At 58.7% G+C, this 13,436-nt stretch overlaps 1 protein-coding gene across 2 annotated transcripts in view; it reads right to left on the bottom strand.

Annotated features, from left to right (window-relative positions):
* The window catches only part of ITPR3 (inositol 1,4,5-trisphosphate receptor type 3), a 40,578-nt gene that overhangs the window by 6,168 nt on the left and 20,974 nt on the right, over positions 1-13,436 (bottom strand). Inside the window, exons 18-48 of one of the 2 annotated variants that reach the window (XM_072028607.1) lie at positions 13,228-13,410; positions 12,876-13,127; positions 12,542-12,686; positions 12,241-12,388; positions 11,747-11,943; positions 11,478-11,607; positions 11,185-11,242; positions 10,807-10,972; positions 10,493-10,657; positions 10,236-10,304; positions 9,888-10,013; positions 9,592-9,714; positions 9,206-9,406; positions 8,617-8,868; positions 8,397-8,522; positions 7,965-8,090; positions 7,724-7,844; positions 6,787-6,971; positions 6,491-6,639; positions 6,230-6,338; positions 5,982-6,072; positions 5,577-5,746; positions 4,743-4,917; positions 4,476-4,663; positions 3,912-4,112; positions 3,391-3,501; positions 3,042-3,137; positions 2,670-2,771; positions 2,304-2,390; positions 1,520-1,630; positions 861-1,053 (exon numbers count right to left, since the gene is read on the bottom strand). In XM_072028607.1, the coding sequence (XP_071884708.1) occupies positions 861-1,053; positions 1,520-1,630; positions 2,304-2,390; positions 2,670-2,771; positions 3,042-3,137; positions 3,391-3,501; positions 3,912-4,112; positions 4,476-4,663; positions 4,743-4,917; positions 5,577-5,746; positions 5,982-6,072; positions 6,230-6,338; positions 6,491-6,639; positions 6,787-6,971; positions 7,724-7,844; positions 7,965-8,090; positions 8,397-8,522; positions 8,617-8,868; positions 9,206-9,406; positions 9,592-9,714; positions 9,888-10,013; positions 10,236-10,304; positions 10,493-10,657; positions 10,807-10,972; positions 11,185-11,242; positions 11,478-11,607; positions 11,747-11,943; positions 12,241-12,388; positions 12,542-12,686; positions 12,876-13,127; positions 13,228-13,410 (4,556 nt within the window). The remainder of the gene's footprint in view (positions 1-860; positions 1,054-1,519; positions 1,631-2,303; positions 2,391-2,669; positions 2,772-3,041; positions 3,138-3,390; positions 3,502-3,911; positions 4,113-4,475; positions 4,664-4,742; positions 4,918-5,576; positions 5,747-5,981; positions 6,073-6,229; positions 6,339-6,490; positions 6,640-6,786; positions 6,972-7,723; positions 7,845-7,964; positions 8,091-8,396; positions 8,523-8,616; positions 8,869-9,205; positions 9,407-9,591; positions 9,715-9,887; positions 10,014-10,235; positions 10,305-10,492; positions 10,658-10,806; positions 10,973-11,184; positions 11,243-11,477; positions 11,608-11,746; positions 11,944-12,240; positions 12,389-12,541; positions 12,687-12,875; positions 13,128-13,227; positions 13,411-13,436) is intronic. The other variant, XM_038168183.2, reaches the window with a different exon arrangement.

Below are 13,436 nucleotides of genomic sequence, written 5' to 3'. Positions count from 1 at the left end.
CCCGCTTCCTTCATGCCATTGACAAAAGCTCCCTCCTCATCTCCTGAAACACAACTGCATGTTCAAATCGTTACCGCTCACACCTCTCGGCTCCTGGGGCCTTTGACCTGCTCTGGCACCTTGGAATCAGATTGGCTTCGTTCTTTGCTTCCCCCTCCTCCCCATCTCCCACCTCCTACATCCTCGCATCCTTCAAAACAACAGCGCCTTTGTGTTTTCAGCCTGATTCTCCGTCCCAAAGGAGACCCAGCCAGCAACTTCCCAGCCATACTGGAAACTTGTTTCCTGCCGAATTCCTAAGATAGTTTAGACTGGATCTGCAAGTGTTTTCAGTGCTGCTACACTACCTCTTAGCTGGATCGCTGTATTTATAGTGCAACTCCTGTTGACGGAGCTCCTGTTATTTTAAGCCAGGAAGTCCGTACTGGTGCAGCCCTGAAAGCACCTAGGGTCTGGATGGTGCAGAGGAACAAGTTTATGTCCCAAATACAGCTGCTAGATGCTGGCTTAGGAAAAGGCAGCTGAAAACAAATAAAGAGCGGGCTTTGTAGGGGAACACAGCTGTCGGTGTTGTCCCAGAGAATGTGCTGTGAGAGGCATTTCAGAGGAACTGCACTAACAGGCATGGAGCAAACATCCCTGGGCTGGAAGGTCTCGATTAACCTCCACTCCCTGCAAACTTCTGAGCACACTGCGCCCTGCAGAGAGCAAGGGGCACAAGGGGCAGAGATGCGATCTGCAGGCTGCTGCCAGGATTCACAGCCCCCTGAAAGCACAGCTGGCTCCCCAGGTTCAAAACAGGAGCTATTCAAAGAGCCCGAGCTTGGCCAGTGCTGAAGGAAGGTCTGGTTTGCTCTTACTGCGCAGTTTCTTCTGCCACTCCATCTCGTTGTGGAGGAAGGAGGACTGGTCGAAGAAATCACTGACTTTGCTGCCCTGCTCGTCCTGCTCCGTCGTGGTGAAGAGCCGGTACTTGGTCTCCTTGGTGAGGAACTCACAGATGCCAGGCACCGGGAAGATTATCTGCTCCATGCTTCGGTCCAGGCGCACAATCTGCAGGAAGCAGGGCGAAGGGGAGGGTGCCGTCAGATCCTGCCCGTACCACGCTTTGGTTTCCGCTTTCCTAGCCCCAGCTGTGCCTCCCCAAATCCAAATATCACCAGCCACACATCTAACGCTACAGTTCCACCCAGCAAAAGCATCCCTGAGTGGCTGTGCTGGGACGAACACTGACAGCACGTGGACCACACCAACAAGCAAGGATGGGGCTGCTCCCACTGCATCCCAGCTGCTGCGGGGAGAGAAAGGAAGGGTCTGGGGGGACCCTGTGCTCCCCCAGCACCCAACAGGCTCTGCTACTACCTCCAGCTCTGTGCAGCACAAAGGACCCGTCTGCTTTTAGCAGGCACAGGGATGGGAAGGCTCCCGGTGCAGAATAACCGGGCACGAGACAGCCGGAGCACACGTGGGATTCATCAGCCGTGTGTGTACTAGCAACCCAGCAGCAAACAGGTCTTGCCTCAATCTGGGACGTGTGCTTCTCGTAATACGCCAGCGGGTCCTCCTCCTCCTCCTGGATGGGAGCCGTCGACTTCAGCATCTGCGTCAGCTGCTTGTTATTTAGGCTGAGCTGGGATGTGGGGAGAGGAGAGAGGATGAGAGCGGGAACAGCCGGGGGGATTCGGGTCTAACTGCACTGACAACGCCGTTCCTCAAAACGTACTGAACCCGATTAGGTTTCAAGGAAAAGCAAATGAATTAAAGCTTCCTAGAGGAGTACGAGCGCTCCCTGAGGTGACAGACATTCGATTCCCTGCAATAATTACATCCAAAAGCTGCTAATCCACAAATTACAAATCAATGCCCCTAAAACCCTAGGGAAATCACATTACTGCTGAATCTTGTACGGGATCTAAGGCAGAGGCAAGAAATGACAGCAAAGGACTCAGTCCTTCCTTTTCTGAAGGGAAGGGAGGAAGCAGGTAGCAGGAGCAGGAGCCCAGCAGGGCAGCACCCTGCAGCAAGCTGGATGTCACCCGTGGCTGAGCCTTCCCCAGGGAGCCCCACACACACAGCTCTCTGCAGCTGGGTTATAACGGGTGCACGTGCCATTGGGTTGTAGATTTGGCTACACTGGCTCTTCTAAATCTTTCTTCAGTCCCCCCACCCCCAGGAACACTAAACCCCATCAAATCTTGAACGACAAGCAGCAGGGCAGCTCAGTGAGGCTGGGAGGAGAGGCTTTTCACAGCCTTCGCTCGGGGTCGGGGAGCTCTGCCTCTGTTCCCGAGGGCTTTCCGTACCATGGACGAGATGCCCTCCTCCTCCTCCTCCTGGATTCGCTTCACCGGCTTCAGGAGCTGCTGCAGGGACTTGTTGTGACGGGACAGCTGGAAGGGGGACAGCGAGAGTGGGTTAGCACAGGATGGAGCAGCCTCTGCACACCAGAGTGGAACACGGGGTGCGCACTAGGGGGATTAGGGGGATGGCCACTAAGCCAGGGTGCTGGGTTTTTGTGGGAGGCAAAAAGCACATTTCCCAGCCCGTCTGGAGGAAATGTAAATAAACACAGAGAAAAATGTGCAAATCGGTGAGTGGGAGACCAGCACAGCATGGGGAGCCCAGCCTGGTGGGGGCCCTGCTGTCACAGCAGATTGCAGCGTCGGTACCTGCAGCGCCAGGATATAAATGTTGTGGCCGACTTCCCGGGGGGAAACCTCAGCGTTTTCGCACTCCTCCTCCTGCAGATAGGCCTTCTTAATCACGTCAACCTGGAAGGCAGCAGAGGGCAGGTGAGCTTGTCCTGGTCTCCTCACCTCATTTTCCTCCACTGGCCACAAACAGCTCCGGGAACCCGACTCAGGACGGATGCTGGTGGTGTGTGAGCAGTGTCAGGGCAGCACCCGAGGTGGTTTTGGGGTTGCAAGCCAGAAACTGCACCAGGAGCCAGAGGTGTAGGACCTCCAGCAGGAGCCACAAGCCCGGGGGCTTACAGGGGCTCGTGGGGGCTCTTTCACCCTCCCACCCCGCTCAGCCCTTACCAGTTCCTGCGGGCGGAGGCTGATGAGGATCCGCTCGGCGTTCTCGCTGTCGTGTCTGCTCTCCATGAGGGCCAAAAGGAGCTTGGAGGCATTGTCCTGGCAGGGAGAAGCCCGTGCTGAGAGGAGCTATACCCTACCTGTGCCCAGGACCTTGAAGTGGGCAGAACCCCCCTGCACCATGGGCTGCCATAAATCCAAGCCACGCACACAGGAGATGAACCAGCCCCACGCATCCCCTGCTTCAGACCCCCCTCGCCCCACAGCTCAGCCCAAGGATGCGCCAGCAAGCCGGGAGCCCACGCAGTGCTGCACACACGTGGCCACCATCCCAGCCCCAGGCCCTGCCTACCTTCAGCTGCAGGACCAGGTCCATCCGGTACTTGCAGAGGGGGCTGATGTCGTTGAGGATGAGGGCTGTGATGATGTCGATCCCGTTGGACTCGTGGGTCACGATGCAGCTCTAGGGCAGCAATGCAGTGAGGTTATCCCACGGGTGTTGCCATCCCTCCCAGCTTCACCTCCAACACAGCTCAGGTCCAAAGCTGTGCCCTGCCTTCATGCAGAACCATCACTTTTGCTCCATGAGCCCCAGGTCCCTCCTCTCCCCGCCAGTGGCACCATTTCCATCACCAAATTATTTTTTGCATCACCATATTATCTAGCCAAGCAGGAGCTTGTAACCCACACACTGTCCCTGTGCACCACAGGGAACCCCTGCAGCCCACGTTGCGCTCTCCTTCACACCCTGAAGTCCAGAGCTGCCCCTATCCCTGCTGCTGTCCCATGCATCCCCCAAAATCCTTCCTTGGGCATCCCTGATGGGATGGGACACGCAAGGACGAACCCAGACCTGCAGCGACGTGCACAGACCTGGTTCTCGTGGCAGGGCCCCTGGCAGTACTCGGTCAGGGTCTCCAGGGTCTGGGTGATGAGGGCCACGTTGTACTCGTTGATGTAGAGCCCCAGCAGCCCCAGCCCCCCCGTGGTGCTGCCGCACATGATGTCGAGGAACTGCAGCGTCTCGCACACCAGGTTGTAGTTGGTCTTGTTGTTCTGGCACCGGAGGAAGTTCTGTCGAGCAAAGCCTGCAGTTACAAGCCTGAGCAGCATCACTCTGACAGGGACACCAGGTTCTGGCCCCACTCCCAGCACAACCTCCAGCTAATTTTGATGCAAAATTAGGCTCAGGGCCTCCCCTGTAGTGTACAGACCCCCCCAAGAGCAGCACCCAGTCACATGAAAACAGCTGTGCCATGATCGGCTCCTTCCAGGACACCAAGTTAATCCTAAAGGATGGTGCATTTGCAGATGGGGAAACTGAGGCACAGGGAAGCCAGCACAATGTCTTTTTGGACCCAGCTGGGGCGGAATCCATCTTCCTGCACCCCAGTCCTACAGTCTCTGCCCCCGTCCCTAGCAGCCCCCAGAACCAACCTGGAGGTCCCGGTTGTGGTTCTCGCACAGCAGCTGCAGGAATCGCAGGATAGGCTCCATAATCAGAACCGTCACCCCCATTTCGTTGTTCTGGCCCTGCTCTCCACCGTCATGGCCCTTCCGAAACCCTAACGCCAGCGGGTATCGGGAGGGGGTGCCTGGCATCACGAAGGCCTCTCCTCGTCCTGCTGGGCAACCCAACCTCATTAGCATCAGGCTGTCCAACGAGGCAGGCATTGGCCCTGCTGGGTGGACACGGCCCCATACCTTTGGTGCCAGGGTCAGGCTCGTCTTTGTCCTCACGAGGCTTGTTCCCAATGTCACTCATGTTCACCGACACCGTAGACTTGGTCTCCTGCTGCGCCTTCTTCATCCGGTCATGCAAAACTTTGAAGAACTTCTCGGACTTCTTGTCGCTCGTCATGAGGTTGTAAAAGGATTTCTGGGAGGAGGAAGGACAGCACTTCCAGTCTCTGCTGCAGTATCCAAGCCACCCCAGCCTGCCCCTCTGATCCAGTAGCCTCCAGCACTCCAGCCCTTGCCTGGGATAATGTGGCGAGCAGGATTATTTCCAATAGCCCTGGAGATCACAGTCCTCTTGGACTCATAGGGGTGCATCATCCCCTGTGCCTGTGCCCCCCTTCACCCTGGGCAGGGCTGGGGACATAGCAAGCAGCAACTACAGCAGCTCCAGGCTTGGAAGCCCCTGATTTTTGTGTGTAAAGTTCATCGGCTTCCCCATGATGAGGAATTCAAGATAACCTACAAGTGATCACCTGAGAGCTGCAAATCTGAGTCATTTCCGCGATACCCGGCAGAGGGCATCAGCATTACTCCAGAAACCCTCGGCAACAACCTGCCCCTTTCACAGCATCCAGCCACCAAGCTGGAAAACCCGAAAGCAGAGAAATTTCTGCAGTTCCTCCCCCAGATGGCGAGCAAATGCATGCACCTAAATTTTTGGTAAAGTCTGCTGCTCGGGGACTGGCCAGGGGCTGAGGACTGCCCTGCGCCCCTTTCTTCTGCACACTGGGACCCTCGCACCGCACACATCAAACCACGGCTGCCCAGTCCCCAGGGGCTGGTGCCCACCACAAGCACCTGGATCTCAGTGTTGCCTCCGTCCAGCAGCCGAATGGCCAGCAGGATGCTCTCCTGGAAGATCTTCTCGTTCTTGGTGTTCATGATGAGGTCAGCCACCAGCTTGGTGGCCCCTTCTCGGTCCAGCCGGCACTGGACAGCAGCGATAGCGGACCAGTCCTGGTCCTGGCCTGCAGGAGAGGACACAGACGGATGTGATGGTGGTGTAAGAGAAGGAGCACGGCCAAGTCACTCCCAGGGACATCTCAGACCCATCCCTTCTTCTCCCTAAATCCTTTACTTCCATGGAGGTGCGAGCATGGAGACCAGCTACAGACCTTATACCTCCATGGTTTGGGAACCAGGCATTCAACATGAGCAAGAGCTGCACAGAAAGATGAGGAAAGGCAGGAGAGGGGCACTCACCTCCCCCAGCAGCATCCATGATTTCGCCTTTGGAGCTGGACTTCTTGTTCTGCAGGTAATTGTTCAGGAGCATTTTCCGCAGCAGGTTGCCCTGCCAAGACAAATAAACGTCACGAGGCTCCCAGTGCCAGCGCCAGAGCAGAACAAGGCTGAGCGCCCATGGGCTGTGACGGGGAGGGTGCTGCCAGCCCGGGCAGCCAGAGCCGAGGAGTGGGGCAGGGGATGTGCCAAGGGGCCACGGTGCTCACCCTCTCACCGTACTTGTTCCTCTTCACCAGCATCTGCTGCAGCGTCCTCAGCACCTTGATGCACAGCTTCTCCTCCGTCTCCATGAGGTCCTTGGTGTGCTGCACCAGCCTGGCCACGCACAGCAGAGCCATCGTCACGCAGCCGAGAGGGACACGGGGTCCCCAAGGGCACTCCTCCACTCCGCAGGCACAAAACCCACAGAGGGAGAAGGTCAGCAGCCCTTCCCCAGCAACCCCATGGCAATTTCAAAGCATCCTCACTTGGACAGGAAACCTCCGCTCTCGCATCGCTGGTACGCCTCCGTCCCCTCCATGAAAAGCAGCTCTGGCCGGTGGAGGACATCCACCAGGACGGACAGCTCAGCCTCCACCAGCGGTTTCAAGCGGTCCTCCAGGGCATTAATGATGTCCTACAAGTCACAGCGCACACCTTTAGCTCAAAACATACCAAGGAGACACAAATACAAATACGGGACAGGCTTGCAGAGCCCATGTCTTCTCGCTGCCTCGCAGTGGAGACACGCTGCGCCGCCGACCACCACCTGCTGGCCCCGTACCTGCAGCTTCTCTATGATGTTCTTGTAGTCCCACTGGTTTGGGGTGGTGGAGACGCGGGGGAAGGTCCGCGTGGCCGTCTTGTAGCTGGACGTGTTCCTCTGCACAGTGCTGGTGGAGCTGCTGTTGAGCAGGGAGCTGACGTGGGCGTCCAGGTCCATGGGCAGCGCGATGGAGCGGCTCTTGGCTGCGGGAGAGGGGGCCGGGGTTGGGGACAGCCACAGCCCAGCCCATGCCATCGGCTGGGTCTTGCCACGCTGCCTCGGGCTGGGCACCCCTTCTCCTGCTCTTCATTTGCAGCACGGAGGAGAGGAGTTAAATACAAGAGAAAAAGCCCCTGGGTAGGTTGGGGTGCAGGATTTCCATCCGTCCCTCCCCAGAGCAGCACCACGTTGCCTGCAGCCCCCCCTAGACTGAAAGAGGACTGAGAGAGGCACTGCCTCTGCTTGGCAGTTGGGAAAGCCCAGCACGAGGAGCTTGTAAGTGCCCTGCCTATAATTACAAAGGGGAATCCTAAGGCTCTGGCCGCTGTCCCCACCCGGTGTCTCACCACCACGCAATGCTTTCCACACGGTGACTCAGTGCTGACAACCCTCGCGCTGAGCCAGGCAGCCACAGGCCGAGGGCAAAGTCCTGGCGAGGGAAATCTGCCATAAATGCTGGCTTTGTTTCTGGGCCCAGCCCCAGGAGGGACACACCAGGAATCTCCCAACCAAACCCAGCTTTCAGCTCGCCTCTGGCCACCCCGGTCACCAAAATTACAGCCCAAAAAGCACATCCCAGAGCCAAACCTCCCGGATCCCAGCCAGCAGCCTCTCCAGGGCACCCTGCCATGGCTGCGGGAGGGGCGAGGGCTCTGCCGGAGCAGAAATAGCCCCGGGGAAGCTGCATCCTCGTGGCTGGGGGGGAGCAGAGCATCCCCACGGCACGGCTCCTTACCAACCATGGCCAGCGTGCGGATGCAAGCCTCCACCGAGCTCTTGTGCTGCTGCTGCAGCCAGGGGCACTCCAGCAGCCGCATGGTGGACTGGAGAAGCTGCACCACAATGGTCTGGTGGGTCTGCAGGAGAGAGTGGGCAGGTCTGGATCAGGGCAAGGTGCTTCCAGACCTCGCTACTCAGGGCTTGGTGAGCCCCTTTCCCCTCTCCGTGCGTGGCCTGGCCGTGCAGAGCCTCATTACCTGCAGGGAGGTGCTGTTCTCCGAGAAGGGGGAGCTGAAGAACGCGTTGATGGTGTCCAGCACCACCGTCAGCACGTACTTCTCCAGCGTGGGGTCTGGCAGGCGCTTCTCTCGCTTTTTGCACATCTGTGAGGAGAAGGGAGGACGCTGATGGCACCAGGGCAAGGTGACCAAGCGTTCTGGGTGGATGATGCTGCCACGCAGAGCTGCTGAGACCTTGCTGAGCCAAGGGACATGGATGGTGACACAGCTTCTGGGTCCATGCCAGAGCTCTGACTGCTCCCCAGCATGGCAGCTACACAAGTGCCCATGGTGCCCATGCCCCCTGTCTGACTCCCCAGGCTTCAAGGAGCCTCAGTGGCACTGAGCTGTCCCCACCCAATGCAGCAGCTGTTCCTGCTGTTTCACCCCTGCCTGGCCCTCCTCACGCACCTGGGCCATATCCAGGGTGAAGTTCTCAAAAAGAGTCCAGATGTGGTTGCTGGTGTAGATCTCCTTCATCTCCACCTCTGTGTCCACGTAGCAGTGGTTGACAAAGTTCACGTAGGCCATCTTCACCTGCCGGGGAGGGAGAGGACAGGGTGAGGGCACCATCAGAGGAACAGAAAACAGAGCAAAGCCACCAGTGCCCTCCTGGAGAGGCACCCCGTACCTCCGTGATGCAGTCCTCGTGTGTCACCACCCGCACCACGTCCTCCAAGGGCAGCAGGGACGTGCATTTGATCTCCGTGTAGACGTTCTTGCCTTCGGCGCAGGCGGCCAGCAGGTCCACCAGGGAGATGTGGTACATCAGCGGGCTGTTCTCCTCCACCCCGTCCCTGGCTGCCGTCATCATCTCCAGGAGGGTGGCCAGCGACGCCTTGTCATTGTAGAAAACCACCACGTCGTCCCCAGCGTTGGTGAGCTGTGGGGAAGGGTCACTGGTCACCGCTCCGCAGAAGGAGGGTGAGAAACCTCGAGAGGCAGAAAAACGCATCCTCTGCACCGGGGAGGGCTGAGAGGGAGCAGCCGGGTGAATGGGTCGTGCGTTTATGGGGAAAAGTGGACATTTGTGATGCAAAATGGCACTGCAGAATGGTTATTGGCTCTCAGATTTTTGCATCTCTCTTGGAGATTTTTCCAACTCCAGGGAGAAACCAGCATGCTTGGGAAGGCTCTTGCCCGAGGGAGAAGCCAAGCACACTCCTCCTGGGAGCCGTGCCCCACTGCACCCCGTAGGGGAGAGGGGTAGAGGCGCTTACCTCGGTCATGATCATGTCCTGGCACTTCTTGACGTACTTGCCCTCGGCCTTGATGATGGTGTGCAGGAAGTCCAGGTACTGCACGTGGCGGCCGTGGGTGGCCACGCAGTGGATAAAGTGCTGCGGCACCGTCTCGTTGATCTCTGAGCAGAGCTGGTAGTTGTTGAGGAAGATGTGCTGCATCGTCTCAGCCTCCAGGAGCTGCAGAACCAGGGGGACGGAGTGAGGCTGGGGGCTGCGAGGCACAGCCCCCCTCCTGCCCCGGCCCTGCCTCTTCCAGGGGTCTCCTCCTGGCCTTTCCATCTCCTGCTCTCAGCCCCAGGAGCGGTGCAGAAGCCTCTCCCCGTGCTGCTGCCTGTGACCACCCGCTGCCCCCCTCTCCTTACCCCTGGGGTCAGGAAGAGGTTGAGGTGTTTGTGCAGCAGGGCCTGGTTTTCCTGATTGCCAGCGCAAAACTTCTGCAGGAACTGGTGGGTGAACTTCAGGATCTCCAGCATCTTGGCATCACCCTGAGGAAGGGCAGAGAGGGGACAAACACCCGGGATTGGAGAGGGATGGAGCAGGCTGCTGCCCCTCCTGCCTTGCCCAGCCACAGGACCCAGCCATGCCCAACCCAGGGTGTCCCCATGTCCCCCACCCCTTGCCCAGACGCTTTGGGACCAGCCGGCTTCTGCCCACCCACCTTCTCATAGGGGATCTGCAGCAGATCCAGCATCACTTTGTGGGCGTCCATGTTCTTCAGCAGGCGCTGCTGCTTCTTGCGCACTTGCTCGCCAACACCACACATCTTATTGAGCCGCTCCAGGATCTGGAGAGAGAAGGAGCAAGGCCAGAGGGGAGTTGAGCCTGGGAGCCAGCAGGATGGCCACCAGCACCAGGGGTCTGCTTGATATCCAGATGTGCCCCAGAAGAGACTGAACTCAATGGACGCTTGAACCCCAGAAAAGATTGGAAGTATCCCCCAATTTCTCCCTGTCCCTTCCTCCAGGTGCCCCAGCCAGCCCTGGGGACAGTTTTCGGTCCCACTCACCCCCTTGACTATCTGGTAGTTCTCGCTGCTCTTCTCTCCTGGAGCAATGACTTCTTCATCAGCAGTGTGCTGCGAGGGGACAGAAGCAGCGTCAGGGTCCTGCCACACCTCTCCAAAGCCTGGGCCACAACTGCACCCCACAGGACCCTTCCCCAAGAGGTGTGCGTGGCCCACTGAGAGCTGCCGGGTGTTGGACTGAAGTGAGCTGCTCCTCTGCCCCCCAGTCCTCTCCCCAGCACCTTGCTCAGGGCTCTCACCTCTTTCTTCTCCTTCTTGTTCCCGTCCCCCGTGCTGTCCCCTTTGACGTTGCCTTTCTTGTCCACCCACAGCTCAGATTTCTCCACCATGGTGCGGAGTTTGTCCAGCTCTGACTTGATCACCTTGTAGTTCTCGACGTCCTGGGCTGAGATCAGGAGCTGAACCTGCAGTGACATTCCCGGGGGCTCCCCTGTGCAGCCGGTTTGGGGCACAGACCCCACTCCCATCCGCACCCGGACCCCCCTCCCAAGCAAAGGGGCCATCGGGTGCAGCCACCCCAGCCAGGACCAGCACCGAGGTGCTCGGGGGTTACCTGCTTGAAGGTGTGCAGGACCTCCTGCCTCTGGCTGAAGTGCTTGAAGAGGAGCTGCAGGGAGCCGGAGATGAGCGGCGGGTAGTCGTGCATCGTCAGGTGGATCAGCACCCGCAGGAACATCCTCCCTCCTTCATCATCCACCTCCAGCATGCTGCTCGTCTTCCTGAAGCCGGGACGAAAGCGCTTGGTGTTAGCAGCCACGTGGGAGCTTGTGTGCACTCAGTCAGCCCTCAGGGCTGATGGGGACAGCTGCATTAGCCTGTAGAGCCTCGTCTTCCTCATCACCTGCAGCTCTCAGCCTCAGAGTGAGTACAGGCAGGAGAAGGAAGGGCCCTACGGCCAGGCTACCTAAGCACTAGAGGGGCAGGGACTCACCCCACACCGAACATGGCCTCTGCGTGCTCGCCGATCCGATCCAGGTTCATGGCTGCAGCTGCAGGGAGAGGAAAGGGAGATGAATGGAGCAGCCAACACGATCCCTGTGCATCAGCAGAAACCCTGCAGGATCCGGCCGAGCTCCCCAGCCCATGTCCAAGCGTCCACGATGGACACGGGACACCTCGTCCCTCCTGCACAAACTCCGATTCCCCGGGCTCCCTGCCAGCAGAGGTGGAGGATGGAGAGCTGCTGGAGCTGGGGTTGTACCAGGAGCAAAGGGGAAGAGTTACTTGTGGAGTCGAAGGCTGGAGCTGTCCCGTCGGCCGCGCTGTCCTGCATGGGGTAGACTTCCACAAACTCCTTCTTGAAGACGGAAAGCAGGTAGGAGATCCTGTAGTCCAGCCGCACGTTCAGGATGAACTGGCAGTAGCGGGGAGGGAAGAAAGCAAAAGTGAGACCTCTCATCACACCATCTGCCTCCTTTTATCAGAAAACTACATCTTCCCACCCCATCCCACAGGTCCCACCCGCAGCTCCACGATGCTCCTCCAGCTCCCACCTGCAAGATCTCCAGGATCTTCAGCTTGGTCTCCATCACCACGATGTTCTCATTCTCAATGCTCCTCCCTCTGTCCACTGGCTCAGGGGTAGAGCCAGCACTGAGGCTCGGGGGGCTGAAGATGGACTGTTTCCTGCTCAGCACCATGGTGGACATCATCTGCCCAACGCCCTGGATCGACCTCCGCACATTCTTCCCTGCAGGGGCAGCCACAGAGTTAATGCGGAGGGAAGAGAGGGGGGAGAAGACTGATGGAAGGGCCCACTTTGAGTGCAAATGTAGCTGTTAACCAGAGAACCAGCAGGAAGGACTGGCTATTTCTCTGCTGTGGCCAAGGACTCAGCATCTCCTGTCTCCTGTTGCATACCCAGCCCAAATTTCCACACAACCAAACCTGCAGCTTGCTCTCTTGCAGCCCAAACTGGAAAGCACTGGGCAGACCACAAGAACTACCTTCCCCTGGGACCGTGCCTGGTTTTGGAGCAGGGACTCACCCGTCACCTCATCGTTGTAGACCGCCTGCATCATCAGCTGTGGGTTTTGGACGCAGTCGATGATGCCCAGCAGTGTCCGTGTCAGGCGCAGCAGCTCACTGAAGCTGTAGAAGCCGAAGTAGATGAGGTTGTGGGCAAGGCTGACGACCTGGGGAAGGACAAAGCAAGCTCCAGACCTTGCTGTGCTCGGGGCTGTAAACATGGGATGCCGGCACAGCCAGCCTTGCCCCAGAGGCAGCTGCAAGGCGTGGAGGTGGCCGATGGCTGCGCGAGGTGCCAGGGACACCAGCAGGTCTCGCACCTCGAAGGTGAGCTTGTTCTTCTCCTCGTTGGCGAAGGGCACCGCCTCGCTCACCACGTTGTTCAGGTAATCCTCCACGAACTCCATGGTGCTGGCAAACTTGTTCTTCTTGTCGTCTCGCGAGGCGTTGAGGTTGGAGTCGTAGCTGCGAGGGGAGACGGCAGGATGAGCTGGATGGCAGTGGGTCTCCTCGCCCCAGCTGGGCAGGAGCACTGCCCAGGGGCCTGCTGAGAGCCATCACGGCCAGGAGCGATGCTTGTGACTGTGATGGAGACCACAGGAGGACATCTGCCACCCCACCTCCCACGTCCCCCAAAGCCCCAGCGCCTCTCACTCTTTGATGGTGATGGCCGTGGGGATCTCGGTCCAGAGCCGCGCAAACTTGACGGGCATCACCAGCTCCTGGGGGTCCCTGTCCACGTGCACGTGCAACATGAGGTGGCAGAAGGACGCCCGGAGATCGAAGGGCAGCATTTCATCCGCCATGCAGAGGAAGATCAGGTCCACCCCCAGCTGCTGGGAGATCTCCTTGATGGCCAAGTACTGGCGGTCCAGACACATGCGGGCAAAGAGCTTCAGCTGGTACCTGTGTGGGGACAAGGTGGAGAAGGAGCGAGGCCATGCAACCCTTACGTCCTCACCCCGTCTCCCCACAGCCTGGGGAGAGGGTGCCACAGGATTGTCACCTGTAGTAGCTGAGAACGTTCTCGTCGTGGGCATTGCCAGCCCGGGCCTCCTGTGCCAGCTGCCGGATGCTTTTCTCATGGTGGTCGTTGTTCTTGTCGGTCCAGGTGAGCCAAACCTCCTCCTCCGAGTACTCGATGCTCAGGTACTCGTGGGTCTGGGACATCTCCTTCACTGGCCGCAGCCTGGGGTGGGGTAGGAGTAAACTTGG

The sequence above is a fragment of the Anas platyrhynchos genome, chromosome 27 (genome assembly GCF_047663525.1).
Source record: "Anas platyrhynchos isolate ZD024472 breed Pekin duck chromosome 27, IASCAAS_PekinDuck_T2T, whole genome shotgun sequence".
Lineage (NCBI taxonomy): Eukaryota > Metazoa > Chordata > Aves > Anseriformes > Anatidae > Anas > Anas platyrhynchos.
Note: the sequence above shows the minus strand (reverse complement) of the source record. Positions and strands in the feature narration are given on the sequence as shown.